The 25,171-nt window shown below is 42.9% G+C and overlaps 1 protein-coding gene and 1 long non-coding RNA gene across 5 annotated transcripts in view; one reads left to right on the forward strand and one right to left on the reverse strand.

Annotated features, from left to right (window-relative positions):
• Positions 1-25,171, reverse strand: part of ARHGEF9 (Cdc42 guanine nucleotide exchange factor 9) — a 405,711-nt gene that overhangs the window by 330,244 nt on the left and 50,296 nt on the right. For both annotated transcript variants that reach the window (XM_083159288.1, XM_083159287.1), the window contains exons 2-5: positions 16,820-18,484; positions 5,465-5,746; positions 4,230-4,380; positions 3,574-3,683 (exon numbers count right to left, since the gene is read on the reverse strand). In XM_083159288.1, the coding sequence (XP_083015414.1) occupies positions 3,574-3,683; positions 4,230-4,380; positions 5,465-5,746; positions 16,820-18,421 (2,145 nt within the window). In that variant the 5' untranslated portion in view covers positions 18,422-18,484. The remainder of the gene's footprint in view (positions 1-3,573; positions 3,684-4,229; positions 4,381-5,464; positions 5,747-16,819; positions 18,485-25,171) is intronic.
• Positions 1-25,171, forward strand: part of LOC146035701 (uncharacterized) — a 44,134-nt gene that overhangs the window by 8,880 nt on the left and 10,083 nt on the right. For 2 of the 3 annotated variants that reach the window (XR_014460703.1, XR_014460704.1), the window contains exon 2: positions 16,903-17,108. The exons of the other annotated variant lie outside the window; for it this stretch is intronic. This is a non-coding gene — a long non-coding RNA (uncharacterized LOC146035701). The remainder of the gene's footprint in view (positions 1-16,902; positions 17,109-25,171) is intronic. 3 annotated transcript variants of the gene reach the window in all.

The following is a 25,171-nucleotide window of genomic DNA, read 5'->3' on the forward strand; positions in this document are numbered from 1 at the left end:
GCCCCTTATCACCGCCCCTCCAGCACCTTACCCTCTCTATCACCCCCTGTTGTCTCACCCCCTCTCAAGTAACCCCTGGTCACCTCACCCACCCCCCCCCATTACCTCACCCCTTTGCCCAACCAAGCACCTCACCCTCCCTATCACTCCCCTGTTTCCTCACCCCCTTTCACCTCTTCTTCCATCACCTTACTTATTTGCCCCCTGGCACCTCACCCTGTATCACACACCCCCTCTTGCGCCGTCACCTCACCCCTCTCACCTCTCCCCTACACCATCTTTCCTCTTTTTTGCTCTCTTCCCATCCCTTTTTCTCTCTCCGGCCTGCCACCTCTCTTTCTCTCAACCCTCACTAACCCCCCCCCCCCCCCCCGTGGCTATATTTGTAATGGGTAGTTTGCTAAATTGTGCATCGGGCATTACGGTGTGTGGTATAGTGTTAGGCTGCGCCCCCCTTTTGCTGCGCAAGAGCCCCGCCTACTGCAAATCGGGGGGGGGACGACGAAACATGCCCTTGCTCCGGGCACCGTGGCACCTAGCTACACCACTGTGAAGAACTTATGTCTATCCAAGTTATGTAACGGAGCCCAACTTAAAGTTACTGCTCTGCAGAGGAATGTAATTGAGGGAGAGATTCTTACAGAATGTGGCACAGGTGAGACTGTGTTGATACCATGCATACCCCTTACGTGGCCTTCTCCCGAGGTAGTAGCCACAAGCATCTTTTTGTGTTAATCCCTGAAGGAAAAACTGCAAATATTGTTTACAAGGAGATTTTGTGATCAATGTGTACTATATATAAAAACTATATTACAATATTAAATGGCACTACTGTCAGATTAGTTCCTCTGCGTAATAACAGCCATCCAGATGAGGAATGCCGTGAGCCAACGCTAGTAATGAATAAATTACTTTGTTATGGTGTTTTAACATAAGTTATTTTATTAGCTATGTACGTATCTTTAGCACCTGTTTAATCATAACTGGCTTTATCTAATAGAATGGCATATATTTATTTTATATTTGAGTAGCCATTGTTGGCTCAAAAACATCTGACATTGTAGCAACAGAACACTGTACCATTTTGTTGTGGCAGTTCCACAACTTTATTTATATTAGCAAGTCTTGACAACACAAATAACAAATGTCACTCACTAATGTACTCATTAGTGAAAAAAGTGTGGGAAAACCATTTACAATATAATATTAATTGGGATCTCTGGCTCAGTCCTTTTCTTGATGAGTAAATAATGATGTATCAGTTGTATAAGGCTACCCCCTCTAAGGAATCTTTTTTCCTCTCAATTGCTAAAAGAAATGCATTTTCTACAGGAACTCCTGCACATTAGTCATACACCAAAGAACTGTTCACTGCTTAATGTTTCTTATATGATAACAATAACACAAGGAAAAAGATCTGCCCCCTTGCTGGGTGTAATTATCACTTAACTCTGTGGGTGTCAGTGAAGATTTCCATAAATTAATTACAAACATTGTGAGAATAAATAAATATGTTGTGCTGCAAATATAACTTTATTAAACAAATCCTGACACCCCTGGAGCAACCCAAGAGTTCAGTAAGTACGATAAGTAAAACATAGATTGGTTTATTAATACAAAGCCCAACTACTTTGCCATTAACTGTCAATGACCCGTCAAACGTGGTGAGAGGAACATTTACAAGTATATGTATTTGGACAGAACAACCCTATTTCTTGATTTGTTATAATGCTTTATCTCCTAACTGCTGAAAACCCAATGGGTGGTGGAAAAGGTTAGATAGATTCTGCATGTATTTTCACCAAGATGTCCTGAGAGCAGAAATGTAATTTAATCAGTATGCCTATAGTTAACAAGCTTGGAAAACATCTGGGTACTTATGAGTTATCTGGGCGCCCGATTTTTTAATTGTATGCCTTAAGTTAAGGCATACAATCAGATGCGATGCGATATCGCATCGCATCGCATGCGACCATCGGATGCGATGACCCGATTTTTCCATAGGAATCAATGTAAAAATGGACTGAGTCCATTTTAACATGGAATTCAATGGGAAAAAGGGGTCCTTTTCATACCCCTACTATCCAAGTGGGCATGGAGTTGGATATAAACCTGTGGCGAGCGTAGCGAGCCACCGAGCCCGAAGCGTGGCGAGCGAAGCGAGCCCCGCGAGGGGACGGTATTCTGTGTCCCCTCGCGGGGCTCGCTACGCTCGCCACGCTTCGGGCTCGGTGGCTCGCTACGCTCGCCACAGGTTTATATCTGACTCCATGCCCACTTGGATAGTAGGGGTATGAAAAGGACCCCTTTTTCCCATTGAATTCCATGTTAAAATGGACTCAGTCCATTTTAACATTGATTCCTAAGGAAAAATCGGGTCATCGCATCGCATCGCATCCGATGGTCGCATGCGATGCGATGCGATGTGCCCGATCAGACCCGATTTAGAAATCGGGCGCCCAGATAACTCACAAGTACCAACATCTGATATGTAACACAGAATAAAGCACCATTTTGATGTAAAAGTTTTACAACTTTACTTAAATCAGCAAGTCTGGACAAAACAATTGGCAATCCCTCCCACCTTTGTTTCATACTTCACAACAACCCATATTAAATTCATACATTCATATTAAATTATATGTATACACTGTACATAAAAAAAGTCATCAGGCATTACGACAAAACAGCTTCTCAAATCCTTATTTCTTCCAAATCCGATGTCCCCCTAACCCAGGGCTGGGCAACACCGGCCCTCCAGATGTTAATGAACTACACATCCCAGGATGCTTTGCATTAGTTTTGCTATGTGGCCATGCTGAAACTGATGCAAGGAATGCTGGGATGTGTAGTTCATCAACATCTGGAGGGCCGGTATTGCCCAGCCCTGCCCTAACCTAAAAGTCACTGTGTCACAATGACATTCAAAAACAAATGATAACTCTTTTACTGTAGTTACTGCATAATATATCAGTTAATTACAGATGCGTTCACATACAGCTGTCCTCCATGCACTGCAAATCGTGTAACTTGGCAGCGGCGAGCTTCTTGGCATGCAACTTTTTCCATTACAATGTGTCTTATTCTCAACCCCAATGCTGATAGGATGCACAAGCAGGTCCTGCTGATTAAAATTGTATGCGGCATGCCTATATTCTGTGTGTCCGTAGCTGTAGCTGCATATGAAATGCTAGGTTACAGTATTTTCTATAATAAATTAGATTTGTATTGCAGATACAGTGGGGGTTGCACGCAGAATATATACACGCCGCATATCATTTTAATCAGCTGAAGCTGCTTTTTGTATCATGCGAATAAGACGTGCATTAAAAAGTCACATGCAAACATGCTAAGCGCTACAGGATCACGTCATGGCATGGCGCAACTAGAATGGCTATTAAAACACGCAAGGGGCTAGGTGAATGTGGGCACATCTGTACAAGATAAAATATAATAATGAAATTGTTCTTAAAACAAATGTATGTATGCATTAGTGACAATGAACCGCTCTGCTGATTAAATGAATGATTAATTCATATGGATGATAACACTACACATCCCCCACTCTCATACCTGGTGTACTGGCAGCTGATGGGATCCAGGATTTAAAGCCCTCCATCTGCTTCTCCCCTTTCTGCTGTCTCTCCGGACTTCCAGAGTCTTTGAGCCTAGATCAGCTTCTCCTAAGAGAAAATATACTGTTATCTTAATATTCAAAACTGGTTCCTCCAAAAACCCAAATGCCATCCTTGTTTGCAGTGTTCAGTCTCCATCTGCCAAAATATTTGCCCTCGACATAACGTCTACTATTGTGTTTGAGGAGTGATGCTAAACACAATTTCCCACTAATCTATCAGTCCCTGACATACAGGCAGCTACAGATGGGGACATTCAGTGCATCTAAAATCATATACTCATTACTACAGTATAACTTCTACCATCTACCGAATACTTATTGTGCTCACAACATCGCACAACTTATGTTTTGTAGCAATCTTGTTTTAACTACGTGACCATTTGCAAAAAGAAAAAAAAATATTTGTAAATGCAATTACAGCTACATACAGTATGTGAGGTAATGAGTTGTATTTCAGGTAACTAATTCCTATTCATACTGTTAGTGAACATGACAATTTGACTTTTAAAGAGCAACACCATGTAGCATGACCATACATGTCACTGCAATGATTTTGAAGTTAGCCATTTTTCCAACACATTTAGTGACCTACCTTCGTCTGTGCTCATTTGTTTTCTTTTCATCCATCCAACTTGATCAAGTCCAGATGGGGTGCTCTGGGATAGAGGTAGCGACATGCATCTGTCAAGAGGGAACTTGAATGATGGGGGCACTGTGAGTGGAGTGGGAGGTAGTCGCAGAGGCTGGAGTAACAAATGTGAAAGTGAGGACATTACATTTTCAGACAAGGTGTCATCTAATGGCACAATCTCAGTCTATGAAGTTCACTAGTCGGCTTCATTATACTAATGTTTATCTGGTTAACGTCTAACAGTCACCACACCTACATCATCTCAATGGGAGTCTCTTTTCTCTAAGAGTCTAATGTTTACAATGTCTTGGGAAAAATATGTTTTTTTTGGCACTAATCTCAACAAGAAAAACCTTTTAATATGTTGTGCAAAGTGAAATATTACTGAACTTTGCTATCTATTGTATTACAAAAAGGAAAATATTATCTTTGTATGTAGTGTTTTGTACTGTGCCTCCTGTTTATTATCTACAACACAGCAAAAGTGGGTAAGACGCTAAATATAATATAAAAATCACAAATATCTCAAATAATTAATATGCAATGTTTCCATCATATTTCATCAAAAACATAAAAAGATAACTTTAGTTACATTTGTTGTATTTGGGTTACTGTTACTAATGTACATGTGTGTATTAATTACTATAACACACAAAAATAGCTTCTCATAAAAATACTGTGGGGGAAATTTACTAAGATGTTAGTTGTATTTCACATGTGATGGTGCTATGGGCAACCAATCAGAAACTACTTCTAATTTTTTTTTAGCACCTTATAGAAGATAATAGATAATAGCTGATTGGTTGCCCATAGCAACATCCCATGTGATATACAACTAACATCTTAGTAAATTTCCCTGTGTGTGTGTGTGTGTGTGTGTGTGTGTGTGTGTGTGTATGTGTGTGTGTAAAAATGGCTCTATTCTTCAATATCGATACAAGATAATATTTCAAATAATATATTTAGGTGGGTATTTATCAAAGCTTAAAGAAAGAAAAAAAATGTGAGAGATAAAAGTACAAACCAATCAGCTTCTAATTTTGTTTTACAGGCTGTGATTGAAAATAATTGTTAGGAGCTTTTTGGTTGGTATGTTATCTGTTGCCAAACTTTGAGAAATACCCCTTTTAATAATAAAACAGGACAATACAGAACATGATAGACTACTGGATAGAGGTAGAAATTGGTATTCTCACCGGGAGGATGTTATGATCTTTGGTTATAATGGTTTGGTTTGGCACATGTTCAGGAAATCCATTGCATTTCTCATCTGTATCTGAGTCACTGGCATTACTGGTGTCATTATCTGAGATATCATTGGCACTGGTGTCATATTTACTAGGTATAGGCTCATCATCTTCCTCAGATGCAGGCTGCAAAATATCTGTATTCTGATCTTGACTCAACTCTGTTCCTCTAAATGGAATTGGCATTTCCTCCTCTCTTGAGACATCAAGAAGTCCATTGTGCCACTGTTCCTAGAGATGATAGAGGACATAATGTGATTGAAACGAACCATCACACTAATATAAGCATAGTTAGTAAAAAACAAATATATTGTTAACAAAACACTTGTATATTATGGAATACCAGTATATTATGTATTTAAGCAATAGACACCAGTATATTATGTATTTAAGCAATAGACAGTGCTTCACTATGATTTATCTGGTATTTCATGTCTAAGGTATAAAGATCAGACATTTGCCTCCTGTATGATGTACAGCGTTTGTACGTATGTAACAAACACCTTCTATACTTGGAACACTGTATGCTGCAGTTCCAGAAATAGTTGAGTGAGAAAATCTATTCCCAGGTCAGCATCTCCATCTACCTCTCTTAACAAGACCAGAGATAATAGATGTGAGTGTTCTAGGCTGTGGGTCAATCTCTTAGAATATGTATCTATATGTATAACTACAGTGCCGTCTTGCACTTAATGTAGGCTAGAAACAAACTGTTACGATCTTCAAGCTTTCTGGTAAAGTGAACAAACATTTTTGTGTTTGCCAACCAAGCGAAAATGGGACTTTTGTAACATTTTACAAACAGCACTTTAGATTTCAAACAAGAATAAATTGCTGCAAAAATACCTTATTGGTCTATTGCAGTGGTTCCCAAACTTTCTTGAATCAGGCACCCTAAAGCATCAAAATATTTTCAATGCACCCCTAGGCCAAATGCTTCTTATCGAGAAATTCAGAAAAAATATATTAAATTAAGTACATTGTGTTTATATGTCACAGTTATCTGGTGAGGGACAGGATTTGTTTCTGTTTGTCCACATATGGGGCAGTACAGATGGTGTAATAGTTAGCATTACTGCCTCACAGCGCTGAGGTCATGTGTTCGATTCCCACCATGGCTCTAACTGTGTATATTCTCCCCGTAATTGCGTGGGTTTCCTCCGGGTACTCCGGTTTCCTCCCACAATCCAAAAATATACTGGTAGGCTAATTGGCTCACAACAAAATTAACCCTAGAATGTGTGCGTGTGCATGTGGTAGGAAATATAGATTGTAAGCTCCACTGGGGCAGGGACTGATATGAATGTTCAAATATTCTCTGTAAAGCGCTGAGGAATATGTGTGCGCTATATAAGAAACTGTTAATAAATAAATAAATAAATATGTTATGATTGGCAGCCACAAGCACTGCTTTTGCCTGGTACATGGACCATAAATAATAAGAATTGATCTTGGTCCACCAACCCAAGGCAAGTGTCCTGAGGCACCCCAGGGTGCCTAGGCACACAGTTTGGGAACCACTGGTCTATTGTAATAACAATAATATACTTCTGTATTCAACTGAACATTACTTTTGGTACTTGTTTCCTATCTGGGCGCCCGCTAAGTTAATTGCGCACCATGCTATTCTCCGTAGAGAAATCTGATCGCATCGCATCGTACACATACACGATATTGAACGATGCGATGCGATGCGATCCGATTCGATTTCCCATAGGAAACAATGTTAAATGGCTCAATTTAGCCAAATTATCATAGGAACAATAGTAAATGGGCCAAAAACACCCCTGAACATTGAAATGTCCCCCCAAAATTAGTTGACGCCACCCCGCCATCAACGTGAACCCGAAGCGTGGCGAGCGCAGCGAGCCCACGAGGGGCGGCGGTACGCGTCCTCCGACCTTTTCATGCCCTACTATCCACTAGGGCGTGGAGTGAGAATAGAATAGTGTGGCGAGCGCAGCGAGCCACCGAGCCCGAAGCGTGGCGAGCGCAGCGAGCCCCGCGAGGGGACGCGGATACCTTCACAGGTAAATGCGTCCCTTCGCGGGCTTCCTAGGTGTCCGCGTCGCCATGGACACCTGGGAAGCCCGCGAGGGGACGCATATAACTGTGAAGGTATCCGCGTCCCCTCGCGGGGCTCGCTGCGCTCGCCACGCTTCGGGCTCGGTGGCTCGCTGCGCTCGCCACACTATTCTATTCTCACTCCACGCCCTAGTGGATAGTAGGGCATGAAAAGGTCGGAGGACGCGTACCGCCGCCCCTCGCGGGCTCGCTGCGCTCGCCACGCTTCGGGTTCACGTTGATGGCGGGGTGGCGTCAACTACTTTTGGGGGGACATTTCAAAGTTCAGGGGTGTTTTTGGCCCATTTACTATTGTTCCTATGATAATTTGGCTAAATTGAGCCATTTCACATTGTTTCCTATGGGAAATCGAATCGGATCGCATCGCATCGCATCGCATCGTTCAATATCGTGTATGTGTACGATGCGATGCGATCAGATTTCATTACGGTGCCGTACGTAGAAAACCTGGGCGCCCAGATAGGAAACAAGTACCTTACTTTTATATATATATATATATATATATATATATATATTTAAAATAGTAAAAGGGACATTCCATAATAATGATTAAAGATGTGTCCCCCCCCCCCCCCAAGCTTCGCCCGTCCCGCCTAATATATCCTCTCCCCAGGCAGCAGGAGCGGGGGACAGGCGGGTGTAGATGCGGCGCTGGAGTGCGCAGCCCGCTTTTCCCAGCTTCGGCCTCTGATCCCGGCGGCGCCATCTTAGAGGGCTCTGATGGCGCTGGATTCCCGCAGCCTGTGCTGCGGCCCTCTTCTCGTCTGTGCCCCTGCTGGTGGCTTACTAATTTCCCTGGCTGACAGTGACACCCGCTGATAACCTTTCTGTTGGTGGTCTGCCTGGGCGCCTCCACCCTCCGGATTACAGATAGTTGTTGCTGCCTTCATGAGGAAGAGGTCTCTGTCGGGTGGACGCCACTAGAGACTGTGCCACAGTTCTCCTGCTCTGAAGGAGCTAGAGAAGGTATTCTCTAGCCTGATTGCGGCCGATTGCCCTTCTGCTGCCAGTCTCCTTTATATGCTGGCGGTGTGCTAGCCACCGCCAGCTTTTGCTATCACTGCTGCACCTTTGTCCCCTCTATTACTGTTGATGGAACCTATGATGCAAGCCACGCTGCACCAGATCCTGCTGGCTGTTACCTCCTCTGCAGTCAGACTTGTAAACAAACTTACAGATATACAGCAGGACATTATATCTCCTTCCTATACCCATGATACGCCTGCTGAAGTGTCTGAGGACATTCTGCCTAAGGATCATCCTGTCTCTCTGCATGTCAAGTACATATGCTATAAGGGACCTGTACCAACCGTAGAGAATCATTTGAAAATCCCGGGTTGGTGTTCTTTAACTACTGGTGCCTGCTTGGGACAGCTTCATTTCCATTTGATAAACTCTGCATCAGCTTGGAATAGCTTGTACTTTTATTGTAGGAAATATCCTGCTTTTTCCCTTGCTGAAGAAGAAGAAGAGCCTGGTTCAGGGTACTTTCTGTGGCTATGCCCACACTTGTGACGACAAGCTGTTCCCTATCTATATGCTTTGAAGTCATTGCAATGCAGTTGCAGACCCCATGTCTACTACTGCTGAAACTCACTGGATCTTGGTACTTGCAGTATGAATCTATCGGTTGTTATCCTGTGTATCCTCAAAGGAGTGGGGATATTCCTGTTGCACCTTTGTCATACTGTATCTTGTGTCTGATAAATGGCCGGACTGAAATGTCACTACATTACAGTACACATTGTACCTTCCACCTTTATACCCCTGTTTAATACTTTTCTACCAATGCATATTTTTAACTCTATATTCTACCAGGAAAAAAATGAATATCCCCTTATTTTAATTATATACCCTTCCACTTTATTACTTTTCTTATAGATGTAGATAATTGTTATTCTAATCCTTCTGTACTGTACAGTATGTACGATATATCCTGACGGTGGTGTGTAAACTAGCCTGGATTTAACTATAGATATTGTTGTGCTGATTTGATGTGACAGTGCGGCTGGAATGCCTTTTTTATGTTTCCTTACTGGGAAGCAGGGTGGAGTTATAATACAAAACGCTCAATGATCATATTCTGTGGTTAAGGCCATTTTGGATTAGTTCTGGCTGAAACCACTAATTTACTGCCTCCTAAAGTTTAATGGGAAGGTAAGGGTAATTTGTATCTTAGTGTAGTTAGTGGGGTAGGGGTACTTGTTCTAGGGGCTCCAGGTATGCCTAAGTTGGGGGTAGGTTATACAGGGCGGGGGGTTTTGAGGTAGGTTTGTTTTGGGTTTAGTTTTATGTTTGACATGTCATTGCTAATATTGTATCTAGATACTATATTTTACATGGTATATGAACATATAGTTATATGATAGTTATTTGTGATGAGTGACTTTGTGCAGTACACAATATATATAAGATGAGTACCATATACACTACTGCTTTTTGTACTTACTATTTACCCAAATGGCGCCTCTGGGTATTTTCATTTTTATTGCATGCAACATTGGAGTCCCTCACACTGTTCACCCTGTGAGAGACTCCACATAGCCATGGCCACAGAGAGGGTGCGACGGAGTCTCTCAGTCTGTGGGCCACTCTGTGCTCCTCTGCATGTCACGGGGGCTGGCCATTGCTCGGCTGTCTCCATTGTGTACTTGACTGGGTGCAGAGGGAGCAGCTATTGGTCCCATGGGGCAGTCCGGGGCTTCATAGCACATGCAGCCTCTACACCCAGGGTAGTTGAGCTACTGCCAGGCCGCATATTGACACCTCTTCCCGGCACCGCAGAAGGTACGCACACCTCCCAATGTATGCCCGCGGTTCACCTTGGATGGAGGTTAAAGAGATGGAGGCGCACGGCTACAGGGGCCTGCTGCTTAAACAGGCGGCAGATCCCGCAACTGCCTGCCGGACCTGCAGACTCTGTCGGAGCTGGCTCCTCCAGGCTTTTCATTATCTCCATTCTGCCAGCTTCCGGCGTCAGCAGCTCAGCTCACTACTGCAGTGCCGCGCACTCGGCTGTCAGCAGCAGCCTGTGCAGGGGAGCAGAGTGTCAGCACAGTGAAAGCGGCAGAGAGCAGCCACAGCCCCCCACATTCATCCTGCCTCCTACAGTTCACTGCACCACAACCCTGCGCCCCTGTGGTACGCTCCCCCCCCCCCCCCCCCGGCCAACGCTAGGTCTGCGGAGCCCTAGTTATGCCACTTGGTATAATAGTTCCCTAATAATTTAATAGAGGGAATTGAGACAGAAGTGAAATATAGAGGTTAAAAAAGAAAGATAACAACAGACATACATAGTGCTCTAAAGATTAGAATAGGTGTGTTAACAACAATCCTATTCTAATATTTGGAACACTATCAATGTCGTCATCGTCAATGTCATGACTAGTGGAAGCAGCTTTAGCCCTAGGAAGCGGTTCACTATTTTTTCCTCCACATTTTTGTTCTCCATTTCACAAGACAGCATCCCTTTATTTTTTTCAGCACATAGGGCAGCACCCCTTAACAGCACACCTGTATAGCATGCACCCCTGGACAGCATGCCACAGCAGCACCCTGGACTGCAGCACTCCTGTACAGCACGAGAATGCAGCAGCCCTTTACAGTGCCTCTTGATTTACTCAGCACACAGGGCAGCGCCTTTATTATTTTTACAGCACACAGGTAAACGCACCTTTATTTTAACAGCACATAAGGCAGTGCCCCTTTATTTTTACAGCACACCAGAATACACCCCTTTACAGCAAAGGAGCACCCCTTTATAACACAGGACAGCACCACCCCTGTAGAGCACGGTACAGCAGCACCCCTGTACAGCGCAGGTACAGCAGCACCCCTGTACAGCGCAGGTACAGCAGCACCCCTGTACAGCGCAGGGTTGCACCCCTTTACAGCACAGAACAGGAAAGGGTACGCTACACTGTCATCATAGCCCAACGGCAGCCTAGCGTAGTTAGCGTAGTGTCCCAGCGGCAGCCCTGCGTTGTCAGCATAGTGTCCCCGTCAGGCAGCGTAGTCACCATACTGCCCCCGCGAGCTGCAGCTCTGTTCCCGGAGTCCCTGGCAAGCCTAGCGAGCGCCTCTCACACAGCACCACCAGATCCCCTGCTCAGATGAACCCCAGCGACAAAGCGATCATGCGAGCGCCGGCGGAGAGGTGCTCCATCTGCCTGAGACGCACGAGCGTCTCATATGCTTGTGCGTCTCAGTAATTTGTGTGGTAGGGTAGGCAACCCTGCCCGTGTCAGCTTCAAGGAGGTTAGGGGTTCAGTGGCACATGCGTCTCATGCACAAAGGGAGGGTGCGGTGTGCATGTGCGTTTCATGCACAATAAAGGACGCATTTGCCAGTGCTTCATATTACATACTGGCAAATGCCTCCATTTCAAACCCCCACTATCCACGTCAGCCTGAAGCGTGGCGAGCGTACGTGGTACGCATCCCTCCAACCTGTTCATACCCCCACTATCCACATTGGCATGGAGTTGATTTTATAAAGTGTGGCGAGCGCAGCGAGCCAACGTGCCCGAATCGTGGCAAACGCAGTGAGCCCTGTGAGGGGCAGTGTAAAACGAGGCCAAAGCCCACCTGCAGTGCACATGGTTTTGTCCATTTAAGAAGGATTCTGTCATAAAGAATGAACTAGAATAAGGCCCTTTGTGCTCTGACACCTCCCATTTGTCCTGATTACAACAGCACAGTCCAGCTAATTAGATACTGTCCTACCTGTGGGTTGCTGTGCCCCTGTAGGGTCACAGTTGTGGGAGCAGGTGATCACTGAATAGATGCGGCATCGATCAGTGCTCAGGAAATGTATATCCAACTTTATAAAACATTAATCATCAATATAACTGCATCTAGTTGTGAGCATCAAACATAGATAATTTAGAGGTCTCAAGTGGATATAGGACCGGAGCAATATTACATGTAGAAAGATACATTATTATCCAGGGATACACTGACAAAGCTTTACAAAACACTGTTGCAGACTTGGAGTAACGCACACTGAATAAAGACACATTTTGCCGCAGAATCAGCGAGACTCGCTGTTTGGGCGACCCGACGCGGGAGTTAAACAGTGAAGATCGCTGGTTTTCTGCAATCCCGGACATAATCCCCTTCGACGGCCGCTCACAATCGCATTGAATACTGCGCAAACTGTTGCACAGGGTTCTCCATTTCAAACTCTTTTGTTTCCTTTATTTGTTTTAACCTAGATAATGTATAGTACAATACAAATTTATCAAGGGGATTTGGGCTAATTCAGCTGCCGGATAGGCAGGCCCGGCGACAGGGGGGGGGGGGTCAAGGGGGACAGCTATCCCTGGCCCCGAAGATAAGATGGGCCCCGCCAGGACCCCGCTCAGCTGCCTGGCCACTCAGCCCAGCACACAACTCCCCACGGTCAGTGCCGCACTCATCAATTCAGCTGCTCAGCTCCCCAGCCGCCTTACTCAGCCACGCAACCAGCTGCTCATCGCCACACTCAGCCATCTGGCTGCTCAGCTCCCCAGCCATCCTGCGCAGTGGCAGCCCCGCACTCAGCAGCCAGGTCTTTCAATCCCCCCTGCGCTCACACAGCACTGTACTCGGCTCCGTGGTCGGGGCCCTCAGCTGCTCGGATGAGAACCATCCATCCCACACACACACTCAGTGGTGTGCTGGACAGGGTGCCATGTTCCCCCCCAGGCCACTCTAATACCTTGTATTTCGGCCACCTCACAATTGTCACTCAGCGCAGCAGTCACTTGATATGTGCAATGCTGTGTCCCACAGGGTGCTAGGGAAGCCCTGGAGTTCCACATCAGCCTGTGATACAGCCCCGATGCTGCGCATAGGCAGCCAGGACGAAGGCTGTGTGGCTGTACATATGGGAAGGCAGAGACTGAGGTCATCGCCCGTATCATGTAAGTGGCCTCCCCCTGTCCTATCAGCAGAGCATCACCAGCAGAGAAGTCATTGATTGTGTCATTCCATGGTTCCTCCTGGGTTCTCCGATGGAGGCAGAGAGTGAGCTGGGGACTGTTATGGTGCTGCAGCGGCAGCCGCTTCCCTGCCACACTATTATACATTGATGCATTAATCCACCCTTCTTCCCCTATGGAGATGCTGTAACATGGTTTGGCTTTGTATATGATTGGTTTTTTTTTTTTTAAAGCATCAAACACACAACATACATGGTTTATAGGACAACTGTGAGCACCATTGATTTATATGAAATGTGCATGCTGTATTCGTGACCGAACTCGTTTGGCCACATGCAGGGGGATGTGTTTGGTTTCACATCCCCTTGCATGTTAGCAAGGGGATTCAGGTGCTGGGAGAGCGTGCAGCGTTTACCTGTTTGCTAAGCGGCAAACATATGCAGCCAAGCAAACAGGTCTGAATCAGTCCCCAGGTACTGATAGTCTCAAATCCTATGCTTCGCTCCACCCCTCTCAGGATCCCCCCCTGCAAATCCTGTATTTGCCCCTGCAGCTGAGAGTTCAAAGGACATCTACGCTAGAGAAGCCTTTATATAGGACTTCTTGCCACTAATACTCCCACCTTTACACCCTGCACCGCATCATTACGCTCTCCCTGCTCTCCCGCACCTCCTTGTTCTGCATCACTGCTCCAACCCACCCTCGCTGCTCCATACCACTCTATACCCCGCACCACTACTTGAGGGAGGGGGACCCCAGAGATATCAATGTATGGGGCCCCAAGATTTCTGTTGCCGGCCCTGAATTTAGGAGTTAGTCACACATTGCCAGCACTTTGGGTTTTCACCCTGCATTCTGCCGGATTGTAAACCCTGAAGCTTAGAGGAGACAGCTGCTGGTGAGATGGAATAATGCTTTTAGTACATTCCACCCAGGAGTTAAAGTAAAATGTCTTATTATATATATTATACTGTCCAGGCCACATTTTAAATTCATTCAAACATAATATTTCTCAATTCAAATTCATGCATTTTCAATTTGAGATTTTATCTGTTAGGCTTGAAAAGAAATCATTATTCATTACCTCACAATCTACAGTCTGGATATTGATTGCAACACAGTCCAAATACATGCCAAATCCCTGATATTGCTGGGATTGATAATGACCAGCAGATGGCGCTATGCCACAATACTTTCTAGAGTGTTTCTGTGCTGAATATCTACCCTTTATATTAAATGGTAAGAATGACTGTTGGTGTCATTTTCAAAAGACATTTCCAGACCTAGAGGCACCTATCCCTTTACTTAAAATAACAATGTAATATTGGCAATGTGCTGCAATGAATTGAAAACCTGTGATGCACACTGATCAAAAAGTAATTTTGTACAGTAATACATCCCTGTACTGTGATCCTTCAGGACATCACTTCTCCATCATTGCCGGATATTCTGTTTGTGTCCTGAGAACATTATTCCTTTCTCTGCCAGTACAGCCATCAAATGAATGAACCATCGGGTGCTTTACAGGTTACCCCGGATGGTTATTGAGAATAATGGAAAATTGTTTTTCATTTTACAGTCTGACGGTACAGTAGCTTGGCAATCATCAAATCCTATGTACACAAAACAGAGCTGTACTGCAAACGGTATACTTTAGTGTTATCTCTATGCAGTACTGTTAGAAATGTTAGAAGATGGGGATGATTACAATAAGAGTTTAGTGACAATTGTTTAGTAAAGACTAATATTTGCAAACTATTTCTCCAATCGATGAGATTTTAAAGTGCACGTTACCTGCTGAGTTAGCTATTTTGTGGGATGAGACAATATTTAGGAGAACAATAGCCAATCAATTACCAAATAATAAGGAACCTGTTCCATCACCATTAACTCTGCTTCAGTGATTTCAATGGGTCCCACAGTCTACAGCGTAACAAACATCCATTGACTATAGATGAAAGCTGAACACTTTATGGTTTTGGTTTTTTTAAAAGTGTTCACTGTCAAAAAAAAAATTCATTTCTAGGAAAAACATATATAACACTAAAGATTACCACTTACATACACATTTTGACAGGCCATTGTAATATGCCAGTGAGTCAGAAAATACCCATGGCAAAACCATGTTGTACTGCAGAGAATTAAAGTTGCAAACAGTTGTGTCTGATTCAGACCTGTGTGGGCAACCACCTCTATCTACATGTTGTATTTAATAATAATTTTACTTAGACATCACATGAATATTATGTAAGTAAAACTTCTAGGACCCTTGCCCCTAATATAGGTTTAGCCAATTAAACCTGCAGCAGCAAGAGCGCTGCATAGCTTCATTTGAAGAGCTGTGGCCACACTTGGATCATACTGGGAACCACACAGGTGCTCTTTTATATATACAGGTGCCCCTTTAGGGCTTGGAGCCTGGAGGCAGGTGACTCCATTGCCTCAGGGAGTTACACCCCTGCTACTGTATGTGCACACATAGTAAAAAAAAATCTAATTAAAACCACCTCTATCTAAATGATGTATTTCATAATAATTTTACTTAGACATCACTTGAATAATATGGTAGTGAAACTTCTAGGACCCCTAGAAAATCTTCAGGAGTCTTAATGCCAATTTTTGTAAACTGCGGAGGGATAAAATGCAGGATAGGGCATATGTATGTTAGTATGATACACTAACTGAAACATTTGCACCTTATATATACCAAGTATCCCCTAGTGGCACTCGCCTTTTCAACAGGATAATGCACCCTGTTACGCTGCAAACATTGTTTAGAAATGTTGTGAGGAACATGACAAAGAGATGAAGGTGTTGACTTGGCCTCCAAATTCCCCAGATCCGAGTCCACGCCATGGAGGCCTAAACTTATAATATATAAAATATACAAGGCTTCCCATTGCTCCATGGTCCAGTTCTGATGATTACATGCCCATTGTAGGCACATTCGGTGGTGGACAGAGTAAGCATGGGCACTCTGACTGATCTGTGGCTGCGTGTTCTGACACCTACCTATCATAGCCAAAATTCACTTTTTCAGACGTTTGTACTACACGATAACTCTTCTGTGAGTTCAGACCAGACAGGCTAGCTTTCACACCCATGGGCACCCATGACCATGGACCACTTTTGGTAGATACTAGTTGTCTGCTCTTCATGATGTAAATGGTGTAAAAATAGATAGATAGATAGATAGATAGATAGATAGATTTGTTAATTAATAGATGAACAGATACTTTTGAAATAGCCTAACATTTTAAAACCACAGTTTGACAAGTATTTTAATAAAACAGTACCTCTTCTTCACAAGATGAAGCAGTTGTTGACAAACTTAAATGAGTTTCACTGCATTCAAATACATCCTCATCTTGTGTTTCAGGGATACTTGATTGAGACATAAAAGAACTTTCAGGATTTCTCTCAAAAACACTGTCCATCTGTGACTCATCTATAGTTTCTTCTTGAGAATTTTCTGATGAAGTATCTGAGCTCATATAAGAATTATCAGCGCTACGGTGTTCCACAGCCTGCGACAATACAAATATTGCTTGTGAAGAATCTTTATGAACTTCATCCATACAACAGGTATTATCCAAGTGTTTTGTATCATCAGTTGTTTGTCCATCTTCGCGCACTAGTTCATCTGTCTCAATTTTTTCTGCCGGAAGTGGTGACATGTCCTGAACTAATATATTATCCCGGGTATGACTCTCCCACCTGCCTGAATCGGGTGAGTGAGGGAGTTCTGAAGGAAAAGTCAAAGCGTTCTCATTTTCAATGACCAGAGGTTCCTTGAGAGAGGAGTTCTGTAATCTGGGAGTGCGTGGAGTTGATTGAGAAACCTGATCCTCTGATGTAGATGACCTAGAAGAGCCTCTCCATTTTCTAGCTGCTACTGCCATGTTACTAAAAAACTTAAAGACCCCACCAAAGTTTTTGGATTTTCCTCCACTGCCAGTATCAGCTGTTTTACCTGCATCAACACTGTCCTCAAATCTTTCCTCTGCTGCAGCAGAGGAAGAATGTTCTGTTGTGTCCTCTATATTTTGGAATGCATTATGTGGAAGTTTATCAATCCCCCTTGAGTTATCTTTGCTGGCAAGTGAAATCCCTTTTAAATAGCTCCACATATATGAACTTCTGCCCCTGCGATGTTCTGGTGGAATTTTTAGGCCTCTTCTTTGGAGTTCTCCTTCAGCAATAGTTGAACTCTTAGTGCTCATAAGTGCATGTCTTCGACTACTACCAATGCTTTCATTGTCCATGAGTTCAGATTTTCCATTCATTCCAACACTGATATCCCTTAACCACTTATTATCAGTAGACATACATTCAGAAATGCTAATATTCAATTCTACATCTTCAAAAGAGGAGTCCAGGTCATCAATGTAACCTGCATAGGAATGTCTATATGGTCTTTGTCCATCAGCATATTTCCTTGTTCTGAACAAAGAACTTGGAATAGTAAGTTCTATATCCTCTGGCAGTTGACTTTGGGCCTTTGGTTTGGTATTTTGTACTACTGAACTCTTGGAGAATGTTGCAGAACGTAATCTTTTAAAAGATCTCACTTTGTCCATGAAAGAAAGCTTAGGCTTGGGTTCACTTATTTCGCTTGTGAGTATCATAGACTGTGGCCTCTTGCTACGTCCTGAGTTTGCTCTCCGCCTACTCACAAAACTCCAGATGCGGGTTCCCTTAGCTTTCTTTTCATATCTATGTGTGTTATGTTCCATCTCAAGCTGGGTGGAAACCCCACCCACTTCACAGTGATCAAGTTCACAAATTGCCATATTGTCTGTGTTATTCTCCTTGGGGCAAACCTGAAAACTTTTGTTCATGTACCCATTGAGGATTACATCAGAGTGGTTGTTTAAATCGCCATTTATAACTTCCATTGCTCGCTGTCCTGCCTTTCACCACATCTCATCACTGTCAGGAGCCAATGTTATAGACGAAAGCTGAAAAAAATAAAAAAGACAGATTTAAGGTTAATGAGATAGACATCATTCTTACTGGCTGCTAAATGACAATAAATAAGTATAGAGCAAATAATTAGTTAAAAAGAAATTCAGCACCTTGCCATCCAAGAAAAGATTACCAGAACTACGGATTGCTCTACCTGAGTTTACCACCAGCAAATTATTTGCAATGATTCAAACTGAAAAATCTAGTTACATAGCAGAAGAAATTACATCACAAACATGTTTGAAACCGGATCATATTGCACATTTTCTGTTTTCTATTCATTTGGAAGTCCGTTGGAGTGCCACAGTTCATTGATAGATATATGAATCCTCCAACATATATAATGCATAAATGAGGGTCACTCCTGGATAATGAACACCTAAAGTTACTTTTTCACCTTAAGACCCGGAGTGATGCTCATTTGTGGATTATATATGTTGGAGGATTCGTCCTCACAGAGAAGGCACCCGAGCAAGTAACACTGATAGCAATAGACCGGCACTTCATCGACAGCATACAACTGCGTAACTGCGCTGGGTGCCCTCATTTCATAGTAAATTCCCATTGAATATATCCAAAGAAAATATATTTAGATGCAGTATGAATATAATAATGTTTACTATAGGTAATGGACTTCATTGAACTCTGTGAAGCAGACACTTTCATGAAAGCTAGAGAAAGCAACGGTTTATTTTTTATTTTCATCTCCTCCCAGTGCACTCTCATCAGTCTTATTCATATACTGTGGTTACCAAACTTTTTTGAATCACAGCACACTATAGCATCAACATTATTCATGGCATCCCTAAGCCAAAAGTTTCTTATTACAAAATGCATAAAAATTAAGTAAATTAGTATTCAAATGTCCTTATGGTCAGTGTTAACACGTCTTCATCAGGAGCAAGACGTGTTAACATGTCAAAAAGCGTTGAGCTTCTATGAGCTCCAGATTGCACTCCACCATACCAGACCATCTGGACCGGCTTCTTTCGTTTATAGGATTCCACAACCTCAGCCTTGCATGCAGTGATAAAGCCAGGTATACCTATATTATCCAACCCGCAACCTCTGCCTCTCTTCACTGAGTAAATTTGGATCCTTATGCTGGGCAATCTCCGGGACTATTTCTCAACCTCCTCCAAACATAGGAGACGTCTAAACCAAATTCCATCTCTGGTAATTATACAATCAATTTTGGTGCACATGAACTGCTGCTATATTCATTTACGCACTGTAGCAATTATGCTAGCAAATACTTTCTTTTAAAAACTTTTTTCTTATCATTTTTTTTTCATTTTTTATTCCCCTTTTGCAATTGTCATGTATGTTATAATATGTAATAAATGCATTTAATTGGTAAATTGTGTTAGTATTTATTCAGTCAAATCCTAGCGCTGTATACCTTTTTTCCTTTTTCATATACTGTATTTAATACAGGGAGCCTTACACACTCCATTATACAGCAGCTTTAACTGTGCTTGTGGTTCTTGGTTTTCTCACAAATCTATTGCATCCAACATATACTGTACTGTAGGCAAAAATTCACATAAATGCATATTCAATCTTTCCATTAGCGCCCGTATCCGCACAGAATAGATGGAATTTGCATACCATCTTTTCAATCATGTTTTTCTTTTTCCAATTTTCAAAAACAATCCAAAAATTGGAAAAGACATGAATCCACATATGCACTTTTTTTCCCACAGAAATGGCTGCAAATACGAAAATTTAGCATTTGTTTCCACAAAAACAGATTCATCTTTCCAAAGATCCGAATCTGCAGGCATGAATCAGGAGAAAACAACCGGGATTGAATATTCCAATCCCTTTATATCCGAAAATCAGACATAATGGGATACATTGAATACCCCCCAAAGAACATATCTGCAAAGGTGATAAAATGGGAGATTAGGTACAAATATAGAAAAAAATGTAAGTTTTGCCACTATAAAAACTATTCATAGCTACAAAAGTAAATAAACTAATTGTTAACAGCATTAACGTAGTACAGGCTGGAGCATGATTAATAGTTATAAATTATATTTCATTTATACATTTTTTTGGTACCTGTTGAGATTATAACTAATGGATGGGAGAACATGGTGTACTATAGCCAGTCTGATAAACTAAAGCAACTCATTCACAGCAAGATAGGGCCCAGGTAGTGTAGCCGGTCGATGACCACACACAGCCGGTTTTCTGCCAGTACCTATTGACAGATGGACATCTCTATCAATTTGTGTAATGGGCAGATTAAGTAACTAGGTATTGATTTCAGAGCGCTGAAGACACAATTACCTTCTCATTTCACTTTATCTGTGGCTGTAAATTGCTTGTATGCATTTCATGGCAAACATTGATATGTATAATGCATTAACAGGAACATAAATCACGGTGATAATGTAATAAAGCCTACATTTAAAGTGAATATATTTACTTAAATAATATATACTTGTTAGAGGAATTCTTCATTTACATGGGATATTCTCAAAATATTACTATTTTTATTTCATGAAAGCAACATACTGGGCGAGATTTAATGAGGTCCGATATTGTCACTTTTGCGATATTATCGGCAAAAAGTTTTTGCACTTTTTCCAAATATCGAAAATTTTATAGGACGGAAAAAAAAAATCACACTTTTTTGTCGCGAATTTGCACATTCTGAAGGGACAATTTTTAGTCACACTTGAATCCACATACAGATGTTTTCCCATTATAAAGTATACAAATCGCCAATTTAATGGGATGCGATTTTTGGTAAACATTACTAAAAATCACAAAACAAATAGACCAGGATCTGACAGTTGATTTTGACAGAAACATGCACAGATCATTGTAGATCTGTGCATAGTTCTGTGTAAAAAATGTGTTTAAGGTCAAATGTAAAAACAAAAAATATGGCATGAGGTCCCCCCTCCTGAGCATAACCAGCACCGGGCTCAAAGAACCGGTCCTGGTTTCATAAAACCATGGCACAAAACAAATAGATTGATTTTATAAAACCAGCACCAGGCTCAAGGGCCAGTCCTGGTTCCTAAAATACGGGAGACAAAATGACTAGGGGTCCCCCGTATTTCAAGAACCAGCACCGGGCCCAACCAGTCAGCAGGGTAATGCCACAGCTGGGGGGAGACTTTCATACAAGTCCCCCTGGCCAAAGCATTCTTCCCCTGACCGGTCAGCATGGTAGGGGTCCTGAGGAAGTGGGGACCCCCCCAAAGAAGCCCCCCCCCCCACCTCCAGAACTTACTTGCCCATGCTGAAGCCCGGGACTGTCCCATATCGGCAGAGCTGTAGATAGGGAAAGTGTAGAATATTGCGGTTCCCAAATTCTCCTCAAAGGAGCTGTATACATTTGTAACCTCTTTCTTTCCACAGGTATCATGTCAATCAATAGTATATGTTTTTTACATTATTATTTATTAAAAAAAATGTAAACTTTTTTTTCTTTTTATATTTATTTTTTACTTTTATTTATTTTCATTTTTATTTATTCTCATTTCACCACCAGTATCCCATCCTCAATTATTTCTTGCTTTTCTACACTTGATATCATTGACTATTTCCATTTCAGCGCTCAAATTCAAATTTAAAACCTATAGCTTGTGTCGACCTTTTGACAAAGCTATATGATAGGTCGCCCTAAGGCATGTAGACCCTATTCATGTCGACCTGTAACCTGTCGACCAGTAGTGGTCAATCTACTGAATGTTGACCTTATTACTGTCAACCTGCCAAATGCATCCTGACAGTGTCTAGGTAGACATTCAATAGGTTAAGTTTGACACTGTAAATATGGTATGGCCATTTATCTGTCTGCACTTCATGGTGTTATCCGATATGTGAGTGTGGTTCTGGAAGCTTAGAGCAAGCACTAAAGAAACCATTATGAAACAAATGGGAGAATGGTATGCTGCCACATACTTATAGATAAAGGTGAATGACAAATGAGGCCTAGACACATTTTTTCGCTTAGAAAATGATCCTACATCGCTGTGTGTGTAGGGCCAGCAATAGCAGTGTGCGACATTATCGCTGGTAGAATAAAGACTGAGAAAGGAGCATAAATCTACCCATCGCCAGTGTTCTCCCACCCAGAGAACACTGGCACTGATAGCTCGCTCAGCACACAGTGCTACACATCGCTGTGTGTGCGTGCTGAGCAGCGATGTATGCTGAGCGATCTAACATCGCTCAGATTGCTCTGCACATTCGCTATGTGTGTAGGCCCCATTAGTCCTCAGTAATAATTTAAGTAAAGTTAAGGAGCCTACACATGAGAAGATGCTGAAGCGTGCTGAGCGATGTGCTCAGCACAGCGATGTATCAGTGCTGTGCAGTGGCTTAACTATGAGTTGGGCGCCCCCCCCCCCCCCCCCCGCCGCACCCCCATCCCCCGTCCGCAGCCTTACCTGTCTTGCTGGTCCCAGCTCCCTTGCTGGCTTCATTCTTCTGCTATGGAGAGGGACCAACACAAAATGTCCACCCCCATACAGCAGACAGTTTCAAAGAACTGTCTGCTATATGGGGCGGACATTTTATTGTGGTCCGTCTCACTAGCAGAAGAATGACCACCACTGAAGACAGGTAAGGCTGCGGGCGGCGGATTGGCGGGCAATGGGCGGGCGAAGGATGGGTGGACGGGAGGCGGCTAACTATAGCACCACAGCCCCCCGGCGCCCCCACATGCACAGCGCCCCCCCCCCCGCGACAGCGGGGGCTGTGGTGCTATAGTTACGCCTATGGTGCTGTGTCCCGAGCAATCAGGACCAGTGAGAACACTGGCTCTGACCGATTAATATCCAGCATGCTGATATTAATCACCGGGTGATATCGCCGTGCAAGGCAGCACATCGCTATCGCAATGGCCCTGACACACTTAGCGATAAAGGGGCATTTTCTAAGCGATCTAGTGAGATCCGTGAGATCGCTTAGAAAATGTCCCTGAATCGCTACATGTGTAGGCCCCATGACACACACATTAGAGGTGTATACCATCCAGTTCCAATATGTAGTACTCCATGGGTCTTCAAATGGTGGCCCTCCAGGTGATGTGAAACTACAAATCCCAGCATGCCTTGCCACAGTTTTGCTATAAGGGAGTGTTAAAACTGTGGCAAGGCATGCTGGGATTTGTAGTTTCACAACATCTGGAGGGCCACAGTTTGAAGACCCATTATGTTCTTCTCTGTATTTATTCTATGTATCATCAGAACCATTAGAGAATACGGATTTAGGGAATGATTCAGAGCTCTGATTTGCAAATTCACATTCTGTTCGATTGCTAAATGACTGCGCATGCATTCGGATCGTAGCGTGCATGCCGGAGCCAAAATAGCAACAAACAAAGTGAAAGGATCCATTCGCAATCCGCTTGCAATTTCACTGACAGGAAGTTGGCGTTTGGGGGTGGACACCTGCCATTTTCAGTGTCCGAAACACGCAGGCGTATATTGATAAACAATGTTCACATACTCCCAGCAATTAAAATCATCTCAACTTCCTACATTCTCTTCTTATCAATCCTATCACTTCTTGAATTTAATTACTGAAGAGAAAAGCACACATGCAGCGGTGCAGACATGTCCGGGCAAAGACATGTCAAAATATTGCCGACAGTGATCCATTTCAAAACAGTGTTAAGAAAACCGAGAAAAAACATTAATCATCTCACAAAGATGCTAAAAGCTTATGTAATACATTCACAATCAATAGCTGCTTTACATAGAATCATTTTTTCCTGTATGATAATTGGGAGGGAAGGACACTCTTATTCAGTGTGATGAGGAATACTTAGCAGGACATTTCTAGACTTGCAGGAGAATGGAAAACAAGACAGGCAATAATGCAAATTCAAAATCGGAGCAATTTACTCTCAAACTTGCCTACTTTCTCAACAGTTGTGGGCTTATCTCCCGCAGGTTGAAAAAATACTGTATCCGGGATAAACTCCTGAATCCATGTGTTTTCTTGATCGCACTCATCACAAACTTCGTTTCTCCTGCTTCATGGCAGGTAAAACAAATTTCATGATGTCGGCAAACTGCAGTAATTGAATCAATCCCCCCAAGCGATCAATTCCCCCCAAAAAACATATTTAATATTCTTTTAGACTTACACAAAATCATATACTGTTGTTGCAGCAATGCTTTCTTTTGTAGCTAAACACAGGGGGCTTCCAATTGCATGCAATGAAACTGTGATTTTTTTCCCCCCGATATATTTTTTTACAGGTATCCAATTAGCTCTCCTTTAAAAATAAAATAATTTTTTTCATGTGAAAACAGGTTAAGTTTTAAGGGCAACCTGTGTGTTTTTGATACTATATTCCCGAAAGGCCAGTGGGTCAACACAAGCATTAGATCGACATGGGCAAGGTCGACAGTCAAAAGGTCGACATGGGGGTTTTCACTTTTTTTTTTACCCGAATGTCAACACAGTTAACATAGACACAGTTTGAAGTGCACTGCATCCCCTCGCATCTCTTGCTTCGCTCGCAATACTTCGGGCACACTATTTTATTCTCCCACCATGCCCTTGTGGATGGTAGGGCATGAAATACCGCCTGTCGGCACATGATGGCTCAAAAAACAGTGAAAAACCCCATGTCGACCTTTTGACTGTCGGCATTGCCCATGTCGACCTAATGCTTGTGTCGACCTAGTGACCTGTCGACC

Source organism: Crinia signifera, chromosome 9 (assembly GCF_055691185.1).
Source record: "Crinia signifera chromosome 9, ASM5569118v1, whole genome shotgun sequence".
In the NCBI taxonomy this organism is placed as follows: domain Eukaryota; kingdom Metazoa; phylum Chordata; class Amphibia; order Anura; family Myobatrachidae; genus Crinia; species Crinia signifera.